Source organism: Python bivittatus, unplaced genomic scaffold (genome assembly GCF_059951505.1).
Source record: "Python bivittatus isolate LINGU-HERP-01145 unplaced genomic scaffold, Pbiv_v1 ctg000480_np1212, whole genome shotgun sequence".
NCBI classification, from domain to species: domain Eukaryota; kingdom Metazoa; phylum Chordata; class Lepidosauria; order Squamata; family Pythonidae; genus Python; species Python bivittatus.
This window is the reverse complement of record NW_028277075.1, coordinates 25,249,919-25,274,173: the sequence shown is the minus strand read 5'-3', so window position 1 is coordinate 25,274,173 and position 24,255 is coordinate 25,249,919. Positions and strand designations below refer to the sequence as shown.

General features: G+C 41.4%; 1 protein-coding gene across 2 annotated transcripts in view; it reads right to left on the bottom strand.

Moving 5' to 3' along the window:
* The window catches only part of TYRO3 (TYRO3 protein tyrosine kinase), a 68,807-nt gene extending 56,921 nt beyond the window's left edge, over positions 1–11,886 (bottom strand). The window contains exons 1-2 of one of the 2 annotated variants that reach the window (XM_007436235.4): positions 11,197–11,886; positions 1,186–1,369 (exon numbers count right to left, since the gene is read on the bottom strand). In XM_007436235.4, the coding sequence (XP_007436297.1) occupies positions 1,186–1,369; positions 11,197–11,290 (278 nt within the window). In that variant the 5' untranslated portion in view covers positions 11,291–11,886. The remainder of the gene's footprint in view (positions 1–1,185; positions 1,370–11,196) is intronic. The other variant, XM_015889458.3, reaches the window with a different exon arrangement.
* Between the last annotated feature and the right edge of the window lie 12,369 nt (positions 11,887–24,255).

Sequence of the window (24,255 nt, the reverse complement as noted above, 5' to 3'; positions counted from 1 at the left end):
TCCCTCTCTTAAATTCCTGGGCCTGCAAGTGCCATCAAGGAATTCTAAAAAATGGAAAGGATGTGAGGTTGCAACACAGAGCCCTGATTCAAAGTGTGTCCACCAGCTCAGAGAAAAGAAAAAGATTGGATGGTTGAGAGGGATGGGAGAATGCAGTTTTACCAGTTGGACTTATTTCAAATGGGTCTTTAAGACCAGGTTGCAAAAATTGTTTTTCTTACATCTCAAAGATGAATAAAATCTCCAAAAGCCCCCTTTTTGTGGCTCCAAGGGCATCTGCAGGGTGTGTGTGTGGCGGGGGGGGGGGTACAAAAGTCACAATGGCAGTAGCAATCAAAGCTACTGGTGGGTTGTAGCCACCATCTTGATTTTTCTGATGCCTCCCCTTCCCATGGATGCCCCAGTGTGTCCCTGGAACCCCTCCACCATAATTCTGAAAAACAATAACACCATTTACCACTATTTTGAGACAGGCACAAATCCCCTAAAATAAGCTTAACAAACCAACCAAAAACAAAAAAGCTTTCCTCTCCCACAACAAAGGAAAAAATTGAAAATCCATCCATTTAGCATTCTCACCCCACTTAGAATAGTCTTTGTCCCTCCAAAATGCTTCAGCAAATAATTCTTACTCAGGCTCAGTCAATATGGGGAGCAATAATACTGAACTGGTACAGTATGTTTAGGGTTTGTTGTAAGGATTGCTACTAGTAATGAATGTATAGTGCCTTAAGCACTTTCAATATTATAAAAATGTTACAAATTATTAGCAACAAAAATGGGGAAGAACTAGAAAGTATCAGAAGTTTAGATCAGTGTTTCTCAACCTCAGCAACTTTAAGAAGTGTGGACTTCAACTCCCAGAATTCCACACTGGCTGAGGGATTCTGGGAGTTGAAGTCCACACATCTTAAAGTTGCCAAGGTAGAGAAACACTGGTTTAGATTCTTGAGATATTAATTAAATAAAGATATAATTCCAGAAAACAAATTGCCCAGTTGGATAATTTGCCCGGTGCCTTTGGATCAACCTAAACTATTTCACAGAAAAAATAAGGGAGGAGGAGAGAATCACAAATGACCCCCCCCCCAAGTTCCACAGAAGAAAGGCAAAATAAACTAACCTTTAATATTAGCATTAATCATATATTTATCTAGCATATCTTGTTCTATGTGTCATTCCTACCTGAGGAAACCTATCCAGTGTTCTTCATTTACTGGAATGTACACTTGGTCTATACCCTGCACCACAGCTCCATCCTTGATCCACAGCATCTCTGGTTCTTCCATTCCCTCCAGGCTGCAGTTCAACTTCACTGGCTGCCCCTGGGACACCGTCAGTTTGATTGGCATTTCAATACCTTTTGCTTCTGGAAGAAAGCAACCTCCCACCCATCCTTGCCCACAGGTAGGGAGCAAGGAGGTTGGGAGTACAGCAGATCAATCAAGGTTACTGATCTGTAGGGTGATACAGTCAAAGAACAAAATACACAGCCACCTCAATGCACCTCATCAGAGCTTTATTATATACGTTGGGATAATTATAGGATAAGAACACCAAAGTTCCAGTTAGGAAATAGCAGAGGACAATAAAGCCATGCAGGGCTTCTTCAACAATGTGCCAATCTGGAAATCAGCAGGGTGAAGCCCACAGAGTAGCAATCTTTTAGTGGTACATACAGATGGATTTGGTATCCTTGCAACACTGCACAGTTAATGCTTTTGAAAGCGTTATTCTCAGAACAACAGTACAATTCCACCCAAATTCCCTCTGGATACTTAATGACTCCCAGGTAATATTCATTACTTTAAAGAAAGCACAGCTGTGATCCATTCCTATGGAAAAAAAATCATTCACGTAGGGGGTCATTCAGTTCACAGCTTCTCTTAATTGCAAAAGCTTCTAACAGTGTGAAAACTCTATGGATGGAAAAGCATGATTGAAAGCTTAGCCGTGAAAGGAAACCAACCATTTTAAGAACGTGTTTCTCTCTCTCCTTTTCTTTTCCCCTCACTCCCATGTGTGGTGCAGAATTAGTTCAACCAGTAGCCAGGCAACCCCCAAACTCAGGATGCAATGCCAAATGCTGATCTCATCCCTCATTTGGATAGGTGTCACCAATTCATTCGCAGATGGTGACGTTTCTCCATCTTCCTTTGCGATAAATGTATTCTTTGGGATATGTTTCAGGGTCATCAGATGCTTTTAAAGTCAATGGAGGAGAGCAAATATATTAAAGTAGAGTGTATAAGTATTGGCGAAAAAGATGAAGATATGTTGCAAGGAAGAAAATAAACAAGTTGATAACTAAGCTTGAAGACAGAAAAGATTTCGGCCACTAGACTACTGCCTGGCAGTGTTATTACATCCTTGGTAGCTTTTCATCTTAAAATAGTTACTTTTAGAACCATTTTGTATAAGGTGGTGTAAGTGAGCAATGTTAATTTTTTTAGATACTTCAGGCACGCTGATGGCAGATACACTATTATAGATAATAAGTTTTTTTTTTTTTTTTAATATTATAGGCATTGGTCACTCAATCTGTTTCAACATGTTGATTTTGGCAGTGGTCAGTGTAACCCTTTCATAATCCTTCCTAATCGAAATATTACCTTTTTTTATATGCATGCAAATCAATTATCCCGTAACTCCACCGAGCCTTTGCAAGCCAAAGCTCCATTTAGGACTCAGCAAAGCTCTGATATAAGTTGACCCATACCCTTCTCACCTCAAGTTTAGACTGCTGCAATGTGCTCTACTTTGGGCGGTCTTTGAAGACCACCCAAAATCTACAGTTGGCCCAGAATGCAACCACCCGCTTACTGGTTGGTGAGATCAGCTGTAGTCAGATAACACCTGTTTTATGTATGCTGCCAACAGATTTATGAATACAGTTCAAGGTGCTGGGGTTAATTTATAAAGCCCTACATAGCTTTGTTCTAGGATATCATAGAGTGTATCTCCTCGAAGTAGAATCTCCTTGTCTTGTGCAGTCTTTTCAGAAAGAGAAGCTTTGAATTCTTGTACTATGGGAGATCCCAGGGGCAGGGTACGGGCCCCTTCATAGCTAAGTTTTAGAAAGGCAGTGAAAAGAATTTTGTTTCATTGGGCTTCTGAATACTAGGAAAGTTTGGGCTGCATGATTTGGATTATGGGTGTATGTGTGCATTCATACATGCATACAAACATACATATATCCTTCGTAGGCATGTTACTTTATATTGTTTTAATTATGACTATGGAAGTTATTGCTTATTTTTATTATGTTCTCTATTTTGTGCAAACTATCCAAAGACATGGGATGGAATGGTATAGAAATTTGTATAATAAGCAAATCAATAAAAATAAATTATTATAAATTAGGCTTGAAATTTTGAACTGCAGGTTGGCACAGAAATGTTTTAAATAATAACCAGCCAGAGACTGTAGCCATGTTATGAAATTATCTTTATGAATTTTCATAGCCCTATATCTATCCAGATCCATTTTGTTTTGATATATTAATATTTTTAAAAAGCAAAAGCTTATTGCCAATTCTCTCCATAAGATCACATTATGTGATCTGATAAATGTGTACATGTGTGTAAAAATATGTGTGTCTTACATCTGCATGGAGCTTAAAAGATCTAATCAAACTTACTGGATAACTCTGGTAATTAGAGCATTTATGGGAAAGAACAGGCCAAACAAAGCCAGAGCCATCCAACTTGCTTGACAAGCTCAAATCAACTTCATTTCAAAAAATCCAAATGATTGTGATTCCATACAATCCAGCAGTCCACAGTTATTAACATACCCCAACTAAATTCTTCAAATTATATCAGAAGGAATGGTAAGTTTTAGAATCAATCCAAATGCGCCTGGGATGATGGAGAAGAAATAATAACATAGGTATAACATTACCTTTGCACCAGTGGAATTTCACTAGGAGAAAGGGGAAACTCATTGGACTTTGGATGATAGGGAAGAAGAAACATTAGAACCTTCAACTCACTCAATGGGCATTCCTGTCCTCAACAACTATGTAGTGTTAGGCCTGCAAAAAAAGTGGCAAAACATGGATGTGTATTGTAGTCAACTGAGAGCTCTATATAGCTGCCCTCCTGCCTCTACCTCAAGAATCCTAAGGAAGGTGAGAATTACAAACATCTCCATAGCAAGTAGTGACTTATTTCCAAATGTACAAAATCTCCAATGAGAAAACACATATTTCAGACACTGTACAGAGGAAGATTCCTTCTGGTTATATGTCTAGAGAATTAGAAACACACAAAATTGCAGTTTCAGTAATTATTCAATAGATAATGGGGCTTCATAGCACAGAGTAAGCACTGTACACTAAGCAGTCAAGTTAGAAGAACGTATCTTCTTACAAACCTCAAATTTGAGTACAAGTCTCAAGTTCCAGATCATTAAGCAAGCATCTTAACATATTTGCAACTGGAGCTGCAAAACGGCATCCTATACTGATTAACAACACACAGGGTGAATGAAGCGCACTTCATATCTAAAAATACGGCACACACCTTTTCTATACCTCTTTCAATTTTTCCTCCTAAAAAAAGAGATGTGATTGAAGAACAAACACTCCAACAACCACGATCACAGAAAGTTTCTTTAGGCACTTGTTGTCAGTGTATAAAAAAGAATTGGGCCATATGCCTATCCCATCCTGATCGTACCCGTTATCACTGGAGACTATCAGCCATTCACCACAAAGGTCTGAAGAGCAAAGAAGGTTCCGCTGGATATACTTAACCCCCCCTTCAGATTTCAACGCTAGTAAAAAGTAGAATAGGATTACTCCTAGACCAAAAGGCATTTCATGGTCAAGCCACACAGCTGCATGTGCCAATGAACAAACACATATTCTACTCTACCTATGGCTTCTCTTGGTTAAACAGCTGTAACAATTATTCTTCTTTCCCAGATCAAAGCCAAAGCACACAGAGCAAAATGTGAGAACTAAGCCTGCATTTCACTGATCTCCTAGAAAGCAGACAGCACATCTGTCTAGCTTATTCATACTGCGCCTGTACAAAATATTCATATACCAATGATAAACTAGCAGTTGCACACATTGTGACATATTGACTGGGGTCACACACCATGCTAAGCCATGATTTTTTTTTAAATAAGACACAAATAGTCCTGTTCATGTAATATGCTTCTCAGATCAGCAGGAGAGGCCCTTTTCAAGATAATTCTGCTGCCAGGGATTCAACTATCTGATATGCAGAAAAGGGCTTTCTATGGAGTAGCTCCTGGATTGTGCAATGCATTCCTTAGGAAGATGTGCTTGGCCCCCATTCTCCTGCTATTTAAGAGGTAAACATCTGTAGAGTCCTTGGTGCTCTTTGAACTTGATTGTTTCCTTGCAGACATTTCATTACCCAACTAGGTAACATTATCAGTGCGAGTGAGTGTGGAGTTTGTTCCTTGTTTATATACAAGTAATCCTTGAGTTACGACCATTTGTCCAGCGACTGTTACAACAAAGTTACAACGGTGCTTAAAAAGAAGACTTACGACCAGTCCTCAAAGTTGCAGCCGTCCCAGCACCCCCACAGTCACATAATCGCAATCTGGGTGCTTGGCAACCTGCTTACACTTATGACTGGTTGCCAAGCACCCCGCAATCACATGATCGCAATTTGAAACTTTCCCTGCTGGTTTCCCCCAAGCAAAGTCAATGGGAAGTTGGCAAGCAAGGTTGCAGGTTGCTGGGGTAAGTCTCCCCCACAGGCCTTTCTTCAGTCGCATGCACCACACCCTCCTTCCCCACCTTCCCTTGCACACATCTTGAGCCCTCTTTCCTCAGCCTCCCTGTGCTTGCAAACATGCACTCCTGTGCCCTCTCTCCTTGGCCTCCCTGCAATTGCACATACGCACACATGTATCCCGTGCTCTCTTTCCACGGCCTCCCTGCAATCACACACATGCATGCGCCCCGTCCCCTCTTTCCACAGCCCCCCTGCGATTGCATGCACCCCACACCCTCATTCCCTGGCCTTTCTGAGCTCACGAGGCACCAAGCACCCTCTCCCCCAGCTCACACACGGCCTGTGCAGGGTCTTCCAAGGCCTCCCCCACCCTCCTGCAGCATCCGGGTGCTCCTTACCTGTGACTCCCTCCACTTCCCACTTAACAACTCACCCATCTTGGGTTATTTGGCAATGCAGTCATGTGATATTGTGCTTTACGACTGCATTGCTTAGCGACAGCAATCCCAGTCCCAATTGCAGTTGTAACTCGAGAACTACTTGTACAGTAGCTCACCCTACCAATTTTGGTGGGGGTGTAGTTTTCATCTTGGTAGTTCCTTGATTAGGATATTGTTTTCTGCTTGATGGTTTGCCTGGTGTTAATCCCTGCTTATCTAGGTGTTGGCTGCTGGAGAGGATGTGTTCTCCAGATCCTTTGCAGCAGCCAACACCTAGGTAAGGGACTACCAAGGAGAAAAGCACACCACCATCAAAACTGGCAGGGCAAGCTACTGTATATACAGGAAGCAAACCCCACACCCACTTGCACTGATCATTACCTAGTTGGGTAATGAAAAGTCTGCAAGCATACAACCAAGCTCAGAGGGGGACTCCACAGTTCAACCCAGAGCTACATATATTCTCTTCTACTGGAAGTAAATATCTCTTCCACCAAGCATTTAATTATTAAACATTTATATTTAATTAATATTAAATATTTTAATGTTTTTTTTAACTGTGTTCCTGTTGCTTTGTTTGTATTTGTTTTTTCTTTTCAGTTATAAGACACTTTGATTGCCAGACAGATAGAAAGGTAGTGTATAAGTCCAACAGGAAGGAAGGAGGGAAGGAGGGAAGGAGGGAAGGGAAGGAGGACAAACTACATGACAGCTAAGGGCAAGGTGTGCACTGGCAATGTTAAGTAGGACATTCTGTCAACATTTGCCAACTACGTCTAGGACATTTTTGTTGAAATTCTAATGTCAAGACTTGCTACAATGCTTAGTGCAGACTATATGGCAAGGACTGGTGGAGAGCCTTTTTAGTGGTGACACCTGAATTGCAGAATGCCCTCTGCAGAGATGTGTACCCAGCGACCACATTGGCTCTTCCAGTGAAACATGAATTTTTATTTTCCCAGTTTTTTCAACCTTAAAACCTTTTTGGGGGTTTTAAATGTTTTGTCCTAATCTGTTGCTGTGTTGTTGTTGTTTTATACTGCAGCCAGTTTTGCTCTTTTTCAGTTCATATTTGTATTTTATTTCTTATAGCACTTTATGCTATTACAGTATTGTAAAATTTTTAAAGTACCTTGGTATGCAACATAAGTATATTACATCAATATAAATAAAACCACACTTGTGCAACTAAGGAACCTCTGCAGAACAAAAGCATTTTGTTCTCTTGTGGGATTTCTACTGGCTTAACAGCCAGTAAACTCACTAGTTCCCATGTCATTTTCTTTGTAATGTTTCCTTTGTTGTTCTGGCTAACTTAAGTAAATTGCTAAGAGCAGTGAAGCTGGCAAAATATACAATGTTCAGACACAGCACTTTTTTGTTGCTGGGCTAAGGAATTAATCACACACTGAGAAACATGATCTAACCCCTTATTATTTAATTCAACAAGTGAGATTAAATGATGTGTGTTTTTCCACGCATGCATGGGCCAGAAAGTATCCTCCCTCTCAATGTGCATCGTATTGAAGCAACAGAGTTCTCTGCTATTTACTCTACGACCATGTCATATATACCAAAAATGCCCTTATAAAATGACAGTCTTATGAAATAAAGGCAATATTTTGCAACAGCAAAACTGCTCAGCTTTTCAGTAATCCACTTGCTAAAATAGTTAATCATGAACAAATAGAGCTATCTTTGTAGACCACTTCAGATGTAAGTCACCACTCTTGCTGAAATCTTAAGTAAGCAAAGTGCATTTTGTATTTGAAGGAGAGCCCTGCACAAAGTACAAGAAGGGAAAAAATAAGGTATTTTTGGCTTTTGATTATGGGAAAGGAATGACCTCTTAAGACACAGGTAATTTTGGAAAGATCATAGGGTGTGTATATATTTTCTATGGAAAGTCGCAGCATTCATTCACATATGCACACGTATACACACGCAACTGTTACCTAACTGAAACATGGTCAATAATGTATCATTACAATGTAATGATTATAGAAATAAGAAGAATTTTCTGAGTTAGCAGCAGCTTAACCATTCTTCTGGATTCAAGGAGCACCTTGGCCTTTAATTCTATACCTTTCTTAACCCAATGAAAGCTGCCTGAAGAATCTAAACGGTTGGGTGTGGGTATGAGAAACACACAAAAGACGTTGCGCAACGCTATGAACTCCCTTCCAGTTTTACTCCCTTATCAAGCTTGATTCCGATTGGCCTAATCATCAGTAAGCCACTTTTCTCTCACATATTGGGAAATAAATTTCAGTTTCATTATGCAGCTAACAGCTAGGTATAACTAACAACAACCAAGCCCTGCTAAATGTTTTTGCAGTATAGCATATTAACTTTGTTTTTGCAAACACTGCTTACTGCTAGTGAGTATCTGAGGGGGAGAAAGGAAATGAAAGTGCATGTCTACAGGAGGAATAGTCCCCTATTCCCCATATATTAGGTGCTAGATATATAAGACCACATTGCAGGTTTGCTTGAACCTGGAGCAGGCATCTTTAACCTAGGTCCTCTTGCTATATTGCAAATATAATTCCCCGAATCCCGGGAATAGTAGTATGACCACATCAAAGTTATACCAGGTTGGGGAAAGCTGATTTGCAGAGTATTTAAAAGTTGATGACTCCACGTGACAGGTGTAAAATCAGCCTGCTTGTAAAGTGAGAGCCTTTGCCAATGTCACACATTATCAGTGGCAGCTAAAACTGACAGACACTTCCTAGTCAAAGAGATGTATGGTTCAATTCTTACATAGAGAGGAACCTCAAAAATCTCAGCATTTTCAACATGCTCTTGTAATGACTGTAATTAGTCATTCTTTTTCCTTATGTCGTTATTAGCTTGATTGTCCTACCCAAAAGAGGCACAACTGAGGAGTGAAGTTGCAGAGTCCATAGACCTGGAAGGATCTGGATGCTTTCCAGATTCCATACTATGATCTGGGTCTGCAAGTAAGATAAGATCTGTATTAATTCTCAAAGACATTTTCCCAGAAGAAAATATCCAGGATAGTCTCTGACCTACAAACCTAAATTATGCCAAAGAATCAGCTCTATTGTTCTTTCAGCTTGATCTTTCTTATGTTTTAATTTCTATCTATTTATTCTGCTTCTTGCCTTCTGCCAAAGATTACTTTGACTCAATACTGACATCAGCCTTCACTCAGTCAGCCACACTAACCAGCTAACTTTGGAAACTGGTAATAGATGGCTCCCACCTAGAATTATTGGTTCATGACCCAGAGACAACATTTATGGTTCCAAACAACAATCATTCACTGATATAGTGGGAGGGTGAGGCACTACAATAACAGAGCTGCTCCCTAAATAAGTGACTCAAAAACTGTAACCTGATCTGAGTTAGCAAACAAAATATTACTTTCAAGAATTTTACAAGTGTTACTGATTCATTGGACAATCTATTTATTTATTTGTGCATCTGTGTCATTTCAGTGGGAATCCTGATAGAACATAAATATTCACAAATACATTAAAGGGGTATATAAAGGGTTATGAGCAGACATATTAATCCAAATCCTACAAAGCTTGGTGTCAGTGGTATATTTATTACTCCTCTTAGAAGAAATAAACAGGTTTTTTTACCTCCTGTCTTTGCATAAAGATGAATGTCTGGGATAAAGCCACAGAGAGAAAAAGGATACCCTTATGTTCAAGAGCTGTAGCCAATATTCAATTATGGAAATATAAATAGAGCTGCCAAAGACCTCAGATGCATTTATGATGCTGACGCAATAAAGAAACATTAAAATAGCCAATGATTATTATTCTAATAGATGGCAGGCCAAGATATTTTGCCTCCTGAGGTGTAACGCCAAAGTCTGCTTGCAGCCTCCCATGGACCTAAAGTCAACCATTATTTTGGTGCATGGACAGAAAACTCCACAAGTATCTTTCCCTTCTACTATACCACTATAAATACAATAAAAACTAACAAATCCCTGCCCTCAGGCAGATGAGGAATCTATGACATTCCAGATTTGGATGAACTACCACTCTCAACAACCCTACGCACACTTAGAATTGCAGTTCAGCAGCTTCTGGAGAGCCACAGATTACTCACTATGGCCTAATGATAGAGCCTGGTTTTAAAGGCAAAACTTAAAAATAGATATACTTCATGGTAAAAATCTGTGTATGGGCATTCTCAGAGGCTGTGACTTTTTAAATCTTCAAGTGTGCTAATCCACTCAAGTCCTCACTTAAAACTTCTACAAAGATCATGAGGCCATCTTGGAGGGACCTGTAAGAGCCTCTTACTGTCCAATTCCATTTAAAACTGGCCTAATTCATCCAATTAGGAAGCCTTTTAATGGGAAGGTGCTCAACAGCAGCGAGTCCTAACTCTCCTCCAAACAGCGCTGTGGGCAATTGGGAAAGCAGGCAATGGAGTGAAGAATCAATCAAATTCCTGGGATACAAACTATTGGCTCGACCTTACGCATACAAAGATGAACATGAAATGGCCATCATCTCCAAGATAATCATAAAAACAAAAACAACCAGGGATTAAAAAATAAAAACAAAGCAGCACGGTTCCCCTACATTTTGTCATTTGTTTCAGCTCCAATGAGGAAAGATGTAGGTCAGTCTCACAGCACCAGGAGGAGATGAGAAAATCATCGTAACTAGGTGCTTAATGGGACAGCAGGGAGTCGTCCGCCTCCAGCAGGGAGGAAGGAGAAAACTGTCGACAGGAGTTTACTTGGGTTTGGTTTTTTAAAGAAGGGACCTCGGGAACAGGCATGCAGGAAGGTGGAGGGATTCCACTCCAGAGCAACCCCAGTCCCGGTTGTGCCACTTCGTCTCAATCAGTCGCACGACAGAAGCGACCCACCGTCAAGCAGGAACTCGGGACCTGGAGCGCGCCCACTAGGGAAACGTAAAATGAAGCCGCTGGCTGGGAGGGCGAGAAGGGGGCAAGAACCGCCGAGAATCAAGTCGAGAGCAGCCGCCTCCTCCCTGGCCGAGAGGGAACTCGGCGGAGCGGAGCCCCCTTACCTGTTACAGCCCCGAAGTCCCGCCAAAGCAGAGTCCATAGTGCCGGCAACAGCAACAGGAGTCCCCGTATCTGCATAGTCTGCTTCATCTCCATCTCTTCCACCTCATCATCTTTATCACCATCCTCCTAGCGACCTCCAAAGCGGTTGCCTCGCCTCGGTCCCAAAATTTAAAGAGGGGGAGGAAAAAGCGAAAGGGGAGGATGGGCGGGTGGCAAAGCAATACGGGAGGGGAAAAAGGGGCAGGAAAACCAACGACGCCCCTTCCTCGAAAGAACACCCGGTGGCCCGCGCCCCTGGATCCGGGAGCTCGGCTACCGCGCAGGGCAAGCCAGGGAAAGAAGCGGCTGGAGGCGGCAGCGCCCGGCGCCCCACCAGCGCTGGCTCGGCCGGCGGCTCTGCTCCCTTTCCCCGAGCTTGTGATCACCGAGTCAGGAAGGCCGCCCCCTGCCGGCCTCCCTCCCGCAGCGCACAGGGTTCATCGGGCCGCCGAGCCCGCGGAGTTGCGCTTGGCCCGACGCGGAGCTCCCTCCTTCGGCCGCCGCGGCTCCCTTCTGCGACTCTTGCTTCGGCTTCTTGCTTCTTCTCCAGGAAATGGCGCTTTCGGGAGGCCACGGCTCCGCTGCTCATGACATCACCGGCTTCATGAATATTAATCTATCGATTGCTTATCCTATTGCTTTCCTGAACTTTTTTTTTAATCCCCCGCGAAGTGGAAAATAACAGGCCTGCGGCAGAACGAACATGGTTTCCCGGGGAGGGAGCCGTTTTCAAGGAGAAGGGGAACGCGCGGACGCGACCTTTTTCTGCGGGCAGGTTAGTCAGTGAGCCCGCCGTTTCTACTCAAGGAGCAGAGCAGCTCATCCCAAATCAAAGAGGGTCGTGATTTAGAAAAGAAAAAAGAGAGAAAAGAAGGGTCTGGGTCAGACACGGACAAATTATGAAGGACAACCATTTATCAATTTTCATCCGTGGAAGGACACCCGCAGAGCAATGCATGATGATGGTGATGATGATGATTCCAGAGGCATGCCACATCGGTGTGGATCTTCCAGTAGAAATCCAAGAGTGAAAATTTCATCTTTTGTTCTGGCCTTTCTTTTCCTTTTCAACAGCTTATACATCTTATCGTCAGTTTTTATCAGATGTTCTTCACAAAAAATTTCCATGGGATCAAAACATTACAATCTATTTCATTCAATATTTTACCTTAACCTCACTTTTCTTTTTGCCCCTCTTTTAATATGGCCAGTGAAATAGGTCAATGTGGGAAATGCTGCATTATTAACATTACACAGAGTAGATGGTTCATATATTTTACTTATTTTATTTAGCTACTTGTTTGGACTCCATTTTGCTCCAGCACTTCATGGCAGCTGCATAATGTTTCTTACTCCAGTGTCATTCCTACAGCAAAAACCTCGCAAGGTAGGGTGGACTAAGTAATCATGACTGGCCCAATGTTATTGAACTAATTGTGGGCTTGAACCTAGTCTCCTCAATCCTGTGTGACATCCTACCCAGCAATTAGGAGCATCAACCAATCAGTATTATGTCTAACTATGTTGGGGGATCTGGGTCACAGACTCTCTCCTTTAGACCATCATGGAGGTTCTGCCTAATAAAAATTACATCTTTACTAAGCAGTTGGATGTTTATGGGAGAGAATGAATTTGCTTCTTCTTGCTTGCTTGTCCCATGAAAGTCTGTGGATGGTTGGTGTCTCTGTGTTGCATTGTCCAATGGAAATCCAAATTGTCAGTAGCTTTTACTGGAAATTAAAGCCAGAGGAAAACAATAGATTCCTAAGAATTGGGCTACCGTGTTTGGGTTGCAAATTGGGAGCAGAGAGATGTAGACAACTCTTAACTCTTTGTTGCTTAATTAGTTAGTGTTGCACACTAACTGGAGAAGAAGGACTGTGTAAGAATAAGTGTGCATTCCCTAGTTCTCTGTATATGGCTGGCCCAAGACATCTGGCTGCCTGAGGTAGGGCCAATTATTTTAACACCAAATATAGGAAAACCTCACAACAGCCTCTCCTGGCAGTAATAGTTCAATAATAATAAATTACATAACAATTTGCTGTTGTTTCACAGCTGTCCAAATCTGGTGAGTCACCTCACATTGCCGGAGTTAGGTCCATAGAGGGCTACGTACCAATAGCATAGAAAATCAAGAGAGAGTAAGAAACAGCAAAACCCAGTAAAATATGCAAATAGTAATAGTAATAATAAGGGAGATTGTTTTTCTGAATATTGTAATCAATAAATGGTTGCCGAACTCTGTAAGAAAGCCATGCTAGTCTATGATGGCAAAGAATCAGGAATCTGATAGCATCTTTTCTGACTAACAAATTTAAACTCACAAAAATCTGTTAGTCAGAAAAGGTGCTTCCAGATTCCTGTTCTTTTGCCAAACTCTGTTGAGTTGGGTTGGGTAATGAAACTCAGTTGGGTAATAAAACATCTGTAAGCAAGCAACCAAGCTCAGAGAGCACTCAACCCTGAGCTACATATATTCTCTTCTAGTGAAACTCTGTTGAACTGATCAATGCTTTTTCATCTCAGTTGTATTGTTATGTTCAAGCTGCAACTCCTCAAAAGAAGGTTTATTACTTCCTTTGGCTACTTTGTTAGTATTTCCTTTATGAAGCATGTTGATGGTAGATGATTAAATAGATTTCAAGATTGTAATGAGGTCTAAATAAAGAAGAAAAATAATAATACAGAGTACTCTAGTGGGGGTTTTTTCCCCAGCTCCTATATGTTTGTCACTGGCTGTGTGCATTAAATGCTTAGCTATGGTTATTCAAATCACAGTTAGGCCCCTTTTCTGGATTTGCACAAATGTTATCCTTGACTTGTTTGTGGTTTGGTGTAATTGATTTTTTTATTTCTTGCCCTGATGATAAAAAGAAATTGAGAAACACTCCAAATGCTTAAAGCTAAATGAAACTATCAAATTCATTCATTTTAGCAAACTTTTAAGATGAAGTCTTTTTCAACCTGAACTCCACTCCTGATGATCCCATGGATGTGTCCTTTCAGTTTTCTTAGCAACAATGTCGAAGTGGTTTGCTGCCTTAGCTTACATATGCCAGGAAAAAAATCAGGATTTTTTATATGGAATAAATTCTAATCTCATACAACATCTGTTTGGAGGCAATATCTATTAATCCAACTAGAGACGTACAAAATAGTTGCAGACTCTTCAGTTTCAGTTCCTCAACCAGGATGTGTAAAAAACTATTTCCATCAAAGATGCTGATAGAATGTCAAGGCGTCATAAGATATCCTTTTGAAGTTCTATCAGTACCATAAGAGTGTTTAGTTAATATTATCCCTTCATGACAGCATGGAGTTTTTGCCTGTAAAGGGACTTACAGGTTCAAACCATTAGGAGCATCATGAAGGTTTTGCCTTCTACCTTTTATTGCCCAAATATGAAAATGCAGTGGCATGTTTATATGGTGAAGTGAATCTGTCTTGCTTATTTGTCCTGTGAACATTTGTTTAACATGCTTTTCATTTGGTTTTGTTTATTAAGTTTGGAATCTGGTTTCCAAACGTTAAATCTGTTGTTTTATTTTAATGTGGTTCTGTGTGGCTATTAATGAAATTCCTGTGTGCTTAAGGTGTCTTGTTGAGTTTTCTGTTTTGGAAAAAAAAATCTGTTTCTTAATTTCTCTTTACATGACACAAAGGCAACTTGAAAAGTATTCATTTTAAAATATGAATTATTAGGAGACTTTTTGGAGAAGTAGCTAGTAATTCTGCGATCACAGTATGCTGTAATACTTGGACTAAAACTAGTTTAATTCTAGTTTGAATCTAAATCCGATACTTATTTATGGGAGCCCAGCCTTTCCCATTCTGGGCACCAGTAAGATATATTGTCTTCAACTCCCAGAATTCCCTAGTTAGCATGATAATTGCTGGGAGTTTTGAATGCATCTGGAGAGCATAGTGAAAGATTGCTGTAAATCATGGGCCTACTTCAGTGTAAGCTTTCCCTATGGAGCCCCCAGAGCTACCATATATAGGGTGCAAAGATCTGGATGACCACTAGATGGCAGCAAGAACTCATCTGGATTTTTGCAGCTCAGATACAGGTATATTAGTCTCGTAAAATCAACCCTTCTCTCTTTCTGAACCCTTCCCCAGTCTTCCATGCCCTTTCTGATCACTTCAAATCACAGGGAGTGCATTGAATGGTATTTTGCTTCTCCACCTTGCCTTTTTCATAAGGAAAAATATGGGGAAGTGATGCCAGCTCACTAGGAACCTGCCAGTGAAAGGTATCAAGCCCACAGGAATTGAGGGTCTCAGTTGAGTCACCTTTGGGGGGGGGGGTGTTAGGATAGATGGATGGATTATGTCTGGATGGATGGATGAATTGTGAGTGAATAGGATGAGTGTGTCTGGGAATATTTGTGTGAGAACAGTGATTTTGTGAGTGTGGTTTCAATAAACATCATGGATGGTCCTGATCCCTGCTTCACTTAAGTTGGCAAGGGATTAGACTGTTGCTTGCTGGTGGTAAATAATTATCAAATGTTATTCAATATCAGACATTTCTTATAATGATAACATCTATCATGAAAAAAAGTATGAAAAGTATTTTCATGATTTTTTTCTTCATGTATATTTAACTAATAGCAGAAATACACACCACACTTTACAATGCTAGCAACATTTCTTTGTTATATGCCTGGTAGCTGGAGTTCTCTGGGTAGTCCGCAGAAGACAGATAAAACCATGAAAGACAAGAACAAGTAACATAACATACGTAATAAAATCACAAAACTGACTAATTCAGCACAGGGGTCTAGTAGGCAAGTAGAACTAGACTGTTCGCTAGAAGCAATAAAGCTACAGCTTAAATATGTTGGACATACACTGGAGAAGAACTTGATGCCTGGAAAAATTGAAAAAGAGGCTGACAGAAGGTGGCTAGATGCTGTCACCAATGACACAAGCAGGAGCTTGCAGGAACTCAAAAAAGCAGTGACCAACAGTCAGTCCTAGCAAAATGATGTCCACAAAGCCACAAAGAGACAGAAGTGACTGAACAGCTGAACAGCAAGGAACCTTGATTTATAAAGCGTAGTTTCATGATGTCACTATAACCTCCACAGTCATCCCAAAGGAGTCTTTCCTGTGCTTGCGAAAGAGTGTGTCTCAATATAAGGAACCACCTGCTTCTCCAGCATTAAACATGTATTGAGGATGCGAATGTGCACCATCATCCTCAGTCCACTCCTGCCCCCTGTGAAGGCAGCCTTTGCCCATCTTTCTTTGTTCCACTTCAGAAGTTTGCTAGCTTCTGCTAGCATAAGCCGTGCTGAGCAGTCAGTCTCTGTCTTCAGTGGGAACCTGCCTGCGGTCCTTAGCTGCCTGAGGTCTAGGGGCACGCTACCCGTCCAGTGCCTGGCCTCTGGTTATCCATTTGCCCTTTGACAGCAGGAGAATCGGGGCTCTCTCAATGTGCTCCAAACCCATCTCTCCAATTTGCCTGGTCACGCCATGGGTGGCAGGAAAAGCAGGGTGAGAAGGAAGGGAAGCGGGGCTTTTGATGCTGGTTCTCCTTTCCTCCCACAGAAGGTTTGCTTTACCATAGGAAGGTCACTTGCAGCAGTACTTCCCCCCATAGCAAGGTGCCATGCCCCCCAGTGCCTAAGTTGTAAAGGGGCTTTTATAGCCATGTAGCACTGAGGGCATGGAGGGGCAGCTGAACCACAGGGAAAGCAGCCAGTGCCCTACAGCATAGCCCCCACCCCCAGCCCTTTCAGGGCTTTGGTGCAGTTGCTAAAGTTGCAGGGGTGTTCTTGATGCACGTCCAGCAGTCTTCCAGAAGACCTGTGGACACATGTACAAAAGCCCCCCACTTGCAGTTTAGGCCCTGCAGCAGCTAAGCTGTAGGAGTACTTTAAGCACTTGTCCAGCAGTCATACTTTAGAGTGCTAGGCACCTTTAAAATGCAAATTTGTCGGTGACAAAGCTGGAGGGAGGGGGTGCTGGTAGCTGTACTATAGGAATGGTCCCTCTGCAGCATGGCTGTCCCAGGGCAGGCAGCTGTACTGTGGAAGTCCTGGGCAGGGAGTTGTTTCCCTGGCTTCCCATACTCTGGGAGAAGAAGCTCTGCAGCCTGCGCTCCTGGAGAAAGAAGAAGATCCATTTCTCCTCCTGTCCCCTGCAGTATGAGAAGTAATAGAGGGACCTGGGTCTCTTCTCTCTCCACTGGATTTCTTGCTATGGGTGGCAGGAGAAACAGGGGAAAAGAAATGGCAGAGAATGACTCCTTTGGTGCAAGTTGACCTGTCCCACCTGTGGGATAGAACAACTGATAGCAAACATCCCACAGGTCTTTTGCTGCTGGTAACTGGCACTACAGGAGCTGTTCTCCACCTGCTTCTCTCCTTCCCTGGGCTCTTAAGGCAGTCAGAACCTCTGCTCTTCTTTGTTGCCCAATAGAGATCCTAAGGTTAGCCAGCACTTCTTGGAGTGACAGTCTGCTACACCAGCTCTTGCAATGGATAACAGAAGAGTTCTTAGTTGTGTGGTCTAATACATACTTCAGACACAGAGAAACTTTCAGAGGTCAAAGAGGGAGAAAAAAAAGTGAAGGAAAATCAGGAATAATCTGATGAAGTTTCTGCACACAAGAATGACAAATGCATTGATCTCTGTTCTGCCCTGCTGATTTCAGAATAGATTTTCTAATGTTTGAACATGTTGTATAACAATATTGCATGACAACTCTTACTGGGGATCTAATTTCAACATAAATTCCTTCTGACATAGCAAAATCTTGAAATTACATTAATTCTTCCAACAGTTCTTGCTTTAAGCATGTTGTTCTAGATGACTGGTGTCAACATGTTGAATTCTTGGGCAGCTGGCAAGGCACACCGGCAGAGTCTACCACTACCTTGCAACTCCCTTACGTAATGTCTTCTTCTAGCATTTTAATTTCTCCTAATGTCCCTGCTGTTGTGTCATTTTAGACCATGGTAGGAAATTAAGATAGTTTGAGACCCAGCTATATAGCAATGATATTTGCTGCCATCATTACTCTATAACGACTCAGGAGGCAGCTTATCACATCAGGGCTGGCCCACAATGCTTTAACGCTTTAATTAAATAACATTTTACTTCAGTTCTATATAGAGAAGACAACTAGATTGGTCTTTGACTCTTACTGCAATATTCTCTGGAGTAATGAGAGCAACAGACACTATCTTGCAATACTTCCCACCTCACCCTGACCCAACATTTCCCAAGCTAGGGAGCTGTTTCACTCTGCTGATATTAGGGTTGATCTACCAAGGGTTCCCTGGAATATGGAATTGACTCTGCCACTCTTTAATTATGTAACAAAGCCTCAGACTTTCTCAGTGGCAATATCCCATTTAATTAACAGAAGGACCCTAACAAGTGTTTTCTTTGTGATGCCCAAAGGAACACTGGCATCAGGAAACTCAAGAGTGGCCTACTGAGCTTTTACCATTACCCCTGGGTTCTTTGCAGATGTGCTGCTCCCCTCCTTTTGTCCTGTTTCAGGCTTTAAACTCTCTCTCTTGCACACATACACAGTTGCTAGGTGAGAGTAGCAGTTTACTCACGTCTGAGCAGATAATGGCAGACAAGGAAAGGAATGTAAATCAACGAAGTCTCCTGGAAAGAAAGCTTTCCTGGGTATTTTCACTTTCAACAGGAGCACAGAAGAGAAGTCAAAATCCAGTCCAAAGTTCAGAGAGCCAAGTCAGGTTTGTCAGCCAGTTCAAAGGTCAAAGTTTCACAAGCAGGATTCACAGGAATGACACATTGGAGCAGATCAGACAGTTGTTTCCAACAGAGAAAGATGGGTCAGTCTCTCTCTTAAATCAGGCTGTAGCCAGCTATCTTCAATTAAGATGGTTTCTTCCTTGCTTGGCAAGAAGCCTCATTGAGCATCTTTGTTCTACCCTCTGCTCTACTTGCAGAGTCCGAGGGCTTAGGGGACGTACTTCATCATCTGACTGCTCCAGCTGTTTGATGGTGCCTGTGTTTGATCAGCCTCAGGTGATTCCTGGCTTGTGTCCTGAGGCTGACACTCCACAGGTTCAGCAGGAGCAGCTTCTTCAGAGTCTGAGTCTCAGTCCTGGGTCATGACACTTCTGCTGGCAACTCCCCAAAATCACTCAACAAGTCCTGTAATGCAGCTGTAGTAGTGACCTCTGTGACATTGGTTTTTTAGTCTGGTCTACCTTGTAGGGCTGACAGCAACCTCCCAAAGTACTGTGTGTCTCACTCTTGGGGTGATTTTGTTGGATTACCACTACTGGAAAATGAACAGCACTATTGTATTTTCTCCATTTGTGTACTGTACACTATTTGCCTGACTATGGATTAATGGAAGCCAAAGTTTTTGACAATGATTTTGTAGCCTTTTCTAGCATCATGAGTATCAACAACCCATGTTCTGAGGTCTGCAGGGATCTCTTTCAATTCATGTCCACGAATCCATGTCATGAATAACAGTCTCTGCTAATCACAATCAATATCTATGTGCATTTTTTAGGGGAGTGCCCCTCAAACCTATACCTGATTGTCATCTATTGGATTGGAAAGTTTGTCTCAGTTTACCCCCTTAAGAGAACGGTTTATCTCATACTTTTCTTAAGAAATAGTATATTAGCTCAGTGTGTTCCATAAAGACATGACACACTACACTGTTTTGTATGTTGTTTGTTTAACCAGAATCTCTTTACCCATTAATAGACCTTACAGGAAGCTCTGAGTACAGTATAGGTCACAGTATTTCAGTATTATGGATAGTTCTAAAGAATTCACAAACTTTCTCTTGACGTAAATATAGCTTGCTCTAAGGTTGGTGATTGCTGCCTTGATGTTTTACCCTTTGCATTATTGTCACAGATTGTACTTTTTTCCATTACACAGACACTTCACATTCCCTCTTGCTCATTTACTACTCCCCCAATATACCGTTATATGTGCCAATCAAGGATGACATCTCATATATCTGGTGAAATAGATTCTAGTCCATTGAAGGACACACATCTTGTCCATTAAAAGGACAATAAATCTGTTGTTTTAATCATACTTGTTGCTATGAATGTAACATCTAATTAGGGCTAGGAATTCTGGGCTTTACATTGAACCTTGTAAACTTTAGGACATTACACTTTTGGATAAACCAGGCCTAGTTGTTTGCTATTGTCTAGTGATCATCATCTTTTTGCAACCCAGAAGTGATAGGCTTACTTTACACATTCTAGGAATTGGGTAATGCAGTCGTGTTTGGTAAACAGCTCTGTCCCTGCTGCATCTTGCACTTCAGAGTGTGGCATTTCTTGGCTTCCAGGTTCTGTATGCTTTCCATGGCCAGATTTGATCAGAGCTGCCCCCACGTTTGTCTGAGACCTGCTGTAAAGATAGTAAGGAGTGATATGCTGGGTGGGTGGCCAAAAGCCGTGAACCAGAATGACGGTTCTTGTATATGAATCTCTTTTTTGGATTTTAAAAGGAATGAAGATCATTAAGGCAGCATGAAAAAGTTCCACTGAATTCAGTTGTGCTTGTGTTGGGTAAATTCAGACTGACTCCTAGATAGCAGCAAATGTAGGTCATTTAGCATAACACTAGGGCAGTGTTGTCCAAACTTGGCCACTTTAAGATGAGTGGACTTCAACTCCCAGAATTCCCCAGCCAGTCCACTCATTTTAAAGTGGCCAAGTTTGGACAACACTGCACTAGGGGCATCAGCAGCGATGGCCACTGGCTCCGAAATAATAGGTGTGACTGGGTGATCAAGCCCCGCCCCTTTTTAACGTGCACTACATGCATGTAAAAAGGAGTGGAGCTTTGGTTGCCTGGTTGTGCCTGCCAGGGTGACGGTTGCTGTGAATGCCTCTGCATAGCATCACTGCCTTGACATAATCCTGAATGGGGCTGGTGAACAATGTAGACTTTAAATCAGTTAACGTATTTCTTTAAAAATAGAGACAAAACAATAAGTGTGAAGTTTCTGAAGTATATGCTGTTCTGGAAAATGTATTCATGCTATCTGGTAGTCCTGGGGGCCAGTATTGTCCACCTCATCATTTTGCTCCTGGAAAGGACTGCGATGTTTGGGCAGAAAATAGAAAAGAGGTTTTACCATGGATCTCAAAACATCTCTCTTCCATGCATTCAGCCTGACTGGCAGATCCAAATGGTAAAATGGGCGTATCATAATTATATATAAATGTAAACACACACACGCACACATTAGGAGCCCATTAGGAGCACCAGTTTTATAGTTGAATGGCAACAGCAAGACATTTCTACACATTTAATTATCAGTAAAGCAAGAAAGCTAAAAAGATATTCTCCACTAAAAGCAGTGATCTTCTTATACATCCAGTCAAGTATGCATAGTGGAAATTACTTTCCGTATCAGATAATGAAATAAACATGTTAAGGATTATAAAAGATTTATATTTCAGATGATAAACAGTCAGTGCCATCAGAAACAATTATGCAGGTGCCCAGATAAGTGCGTATGCACATGTATAATAAAGGCTGAGAGTTGACCTTAAGTGATTTCACAGGCACGTTCATGCAGGGTTTTTTTGGTAATGCTATAGAAATGATGTTTTCCCCCTGCCTTCTTCCAGGGTATTTTCTGACTTTCCAGTGAGGCCTACAGCCTTGGGATTCCCTGTAGTCTCCCATCCAAGTACTAATAAGGCCTGACTCTGCTTAGTTTCCAAGGTCAGACAGGTGTTGCTACCTGCTAAGGCGTGGATATATCCACACGTATTTTGACATATGAGTAAATAAAAGGCAGTGCAGGCCGAACTCAGGCCGTCTTCATTCTGGGGTCATTAGACCACAGCTTCCAGGTTGTAGCCAGCATGATGGCTGATAGCCATCTGTGGCATACTAGGCTGGAGAAGATTGTTCTAATTCAACATTGCTTAATAATGTATTGTCTTTACAGTGGCATAAGCATCCTTGTTTCTAAAAGATAATAATAAAATTTGGCAGTCTGTTGCAATCCAGGAATCATTGACACATGCAGCCCACACCCATATTCCTTCTGAAGATTTCTCCAGTATGTGTGTGTGTATGTGTGTGTGTGTGTGCTTGCATGCCCACAGACTGCTGATGTGAAGCTACTGAATCCTGTAGAGCTTTACCTGAGAAAAGAAAATAAGTGGGGAGAAAGGGGGATGCCTTGCTTGTAAGGGTACCTGCAAGATGCAGACACTTTTAAGAACATGTGAGCAGACCAAAGAATCATTTTGCTCAGTAGAAATATATTAAAAACATAGGAATAGACTCCCAGTGCAGAGAAAAAATGCCTCTTTTCTTCTGCCATTCTGTTCAAGCCTATTTTAATGGAACCTCACATTTTCTCTAGCTCCTTTGTATGTTAAGCAAATAATTGGCATGTACTGTAAAAACGTCAGTTTGGGACTGCTCTTTATGAAAAGCACAGGACTGGATGTGCAGCAGTGCAAATCACTGCTTAAGCCAATGGTGCTAAAGCATGCTGTTTGCTCTCTGGAAAGATGCCCTGTTAAATCTGTGTGGGCTAGAAACCTATTTCATCAGCACTAGCAAACTACAGTATATGCAAAAAACGAGGATGGATAGATACTTGGGCTGGGTTAGGTGACAGGTATTCTCACTTTAGAAAAAATGGCCGAAAGGAAAGCCAACAGAGGGAGATAAGGAACTGAAAAAGGGGGGATAGAAAACTAACTGAAAAAAAATATCAAAGTCAAGCACAATTTTGGTAAGGGAAGGAGAGGAATGAAGAGAATGTTAGATAGTAAGACATGGCAGACACAGCTGTGATGAACCTTGGAAAGACCTTATTAAATCTCTCAGATCACATACTTTGCCTCTTTTCCTTGCATACTGGAAATAGCAAAGAAGATATTTTTCTACTTTTCCTGTACTTCAGGCTTTGGAACATTTGAAGAAATGAGAAGAATTAAATTAAATTAGATGTGCTTTTCAATCATGATACTGAGATAGTACTGTATACAACCTGGTGCCTTGTGTTGGAGTAGAATTCTTATTATTGTTCATTATAACTGCTGGACACCAGGTTGGTAAAAGCTACTCTAGCAGAAATCATGATTTGGCTGGAGTAGAAGTAGGGAATCTAGTGACTTCCTAATGTTTTCATACATGAACTTCCAGAAGCCTTTATCACTGGTTGTGCTATCTGGAACATACAGGAGTTGTAATCAAAAACATCTGGAGAGCATTATGTGGTTGACCTCTAAATATTCTTTGTACTTTACATTGTTTTGAGCATGGTGTGGGAAGTGAAGTCGCTTTTTTTTTTGGTCAAACAGATGGAGAGAAACCCCCTTGGTTCCTCTCCTGCTTTAAACTTATGTGACATGCAAAGACCCTAGCATAAATTAGTATTATAGCAATCTATAGCATTGACTCTCTTCACAATATGATGCATGGTGAATGCCAGATTCATGAATATTGCCAAACGTATGTATGAGAGAGAGAGAGAAGATGTCTTAGGAGCATAGTGAAATGAAGCAAGTAGCAAAGAGAAAGTGTGGGATGATTTCAGGGATAAGCATTTTTATTTTGTCTTCTGAATCACACACAATATTTTTTGTATTTTAAAATGAGATAATAAAATCAGGAATGTGGCTCTTATCACCATGTAACATACACAGGAACTACCTTCGTATGCTGTAGGAGTAGAGGTTTATGGGACTTTTCAGAGGAGACTTGGATTCAGCAAAGTTCACTGGATGGCCTTAAAAATCTTTTACCCTAGCCATCAGCTTTAGATTAAAAGGGGATAACCCTATAAACTGCATAAATCCCCGAAGAAGCGATCATATGATGATAACATCCTAACTAACCTACTGTGTTTATTGACTCTTTGATTCAGGGTTGACTTTTCTTAGATTTCTAGATGAATAGGATGAATTTTTGGAGAAATGGACAATTGAGACTTTAATGAGTTTATATTGTATATAATGCTGTCACTGCAAACAGTTTTGGCCCTTAAGACTCTCCTAACA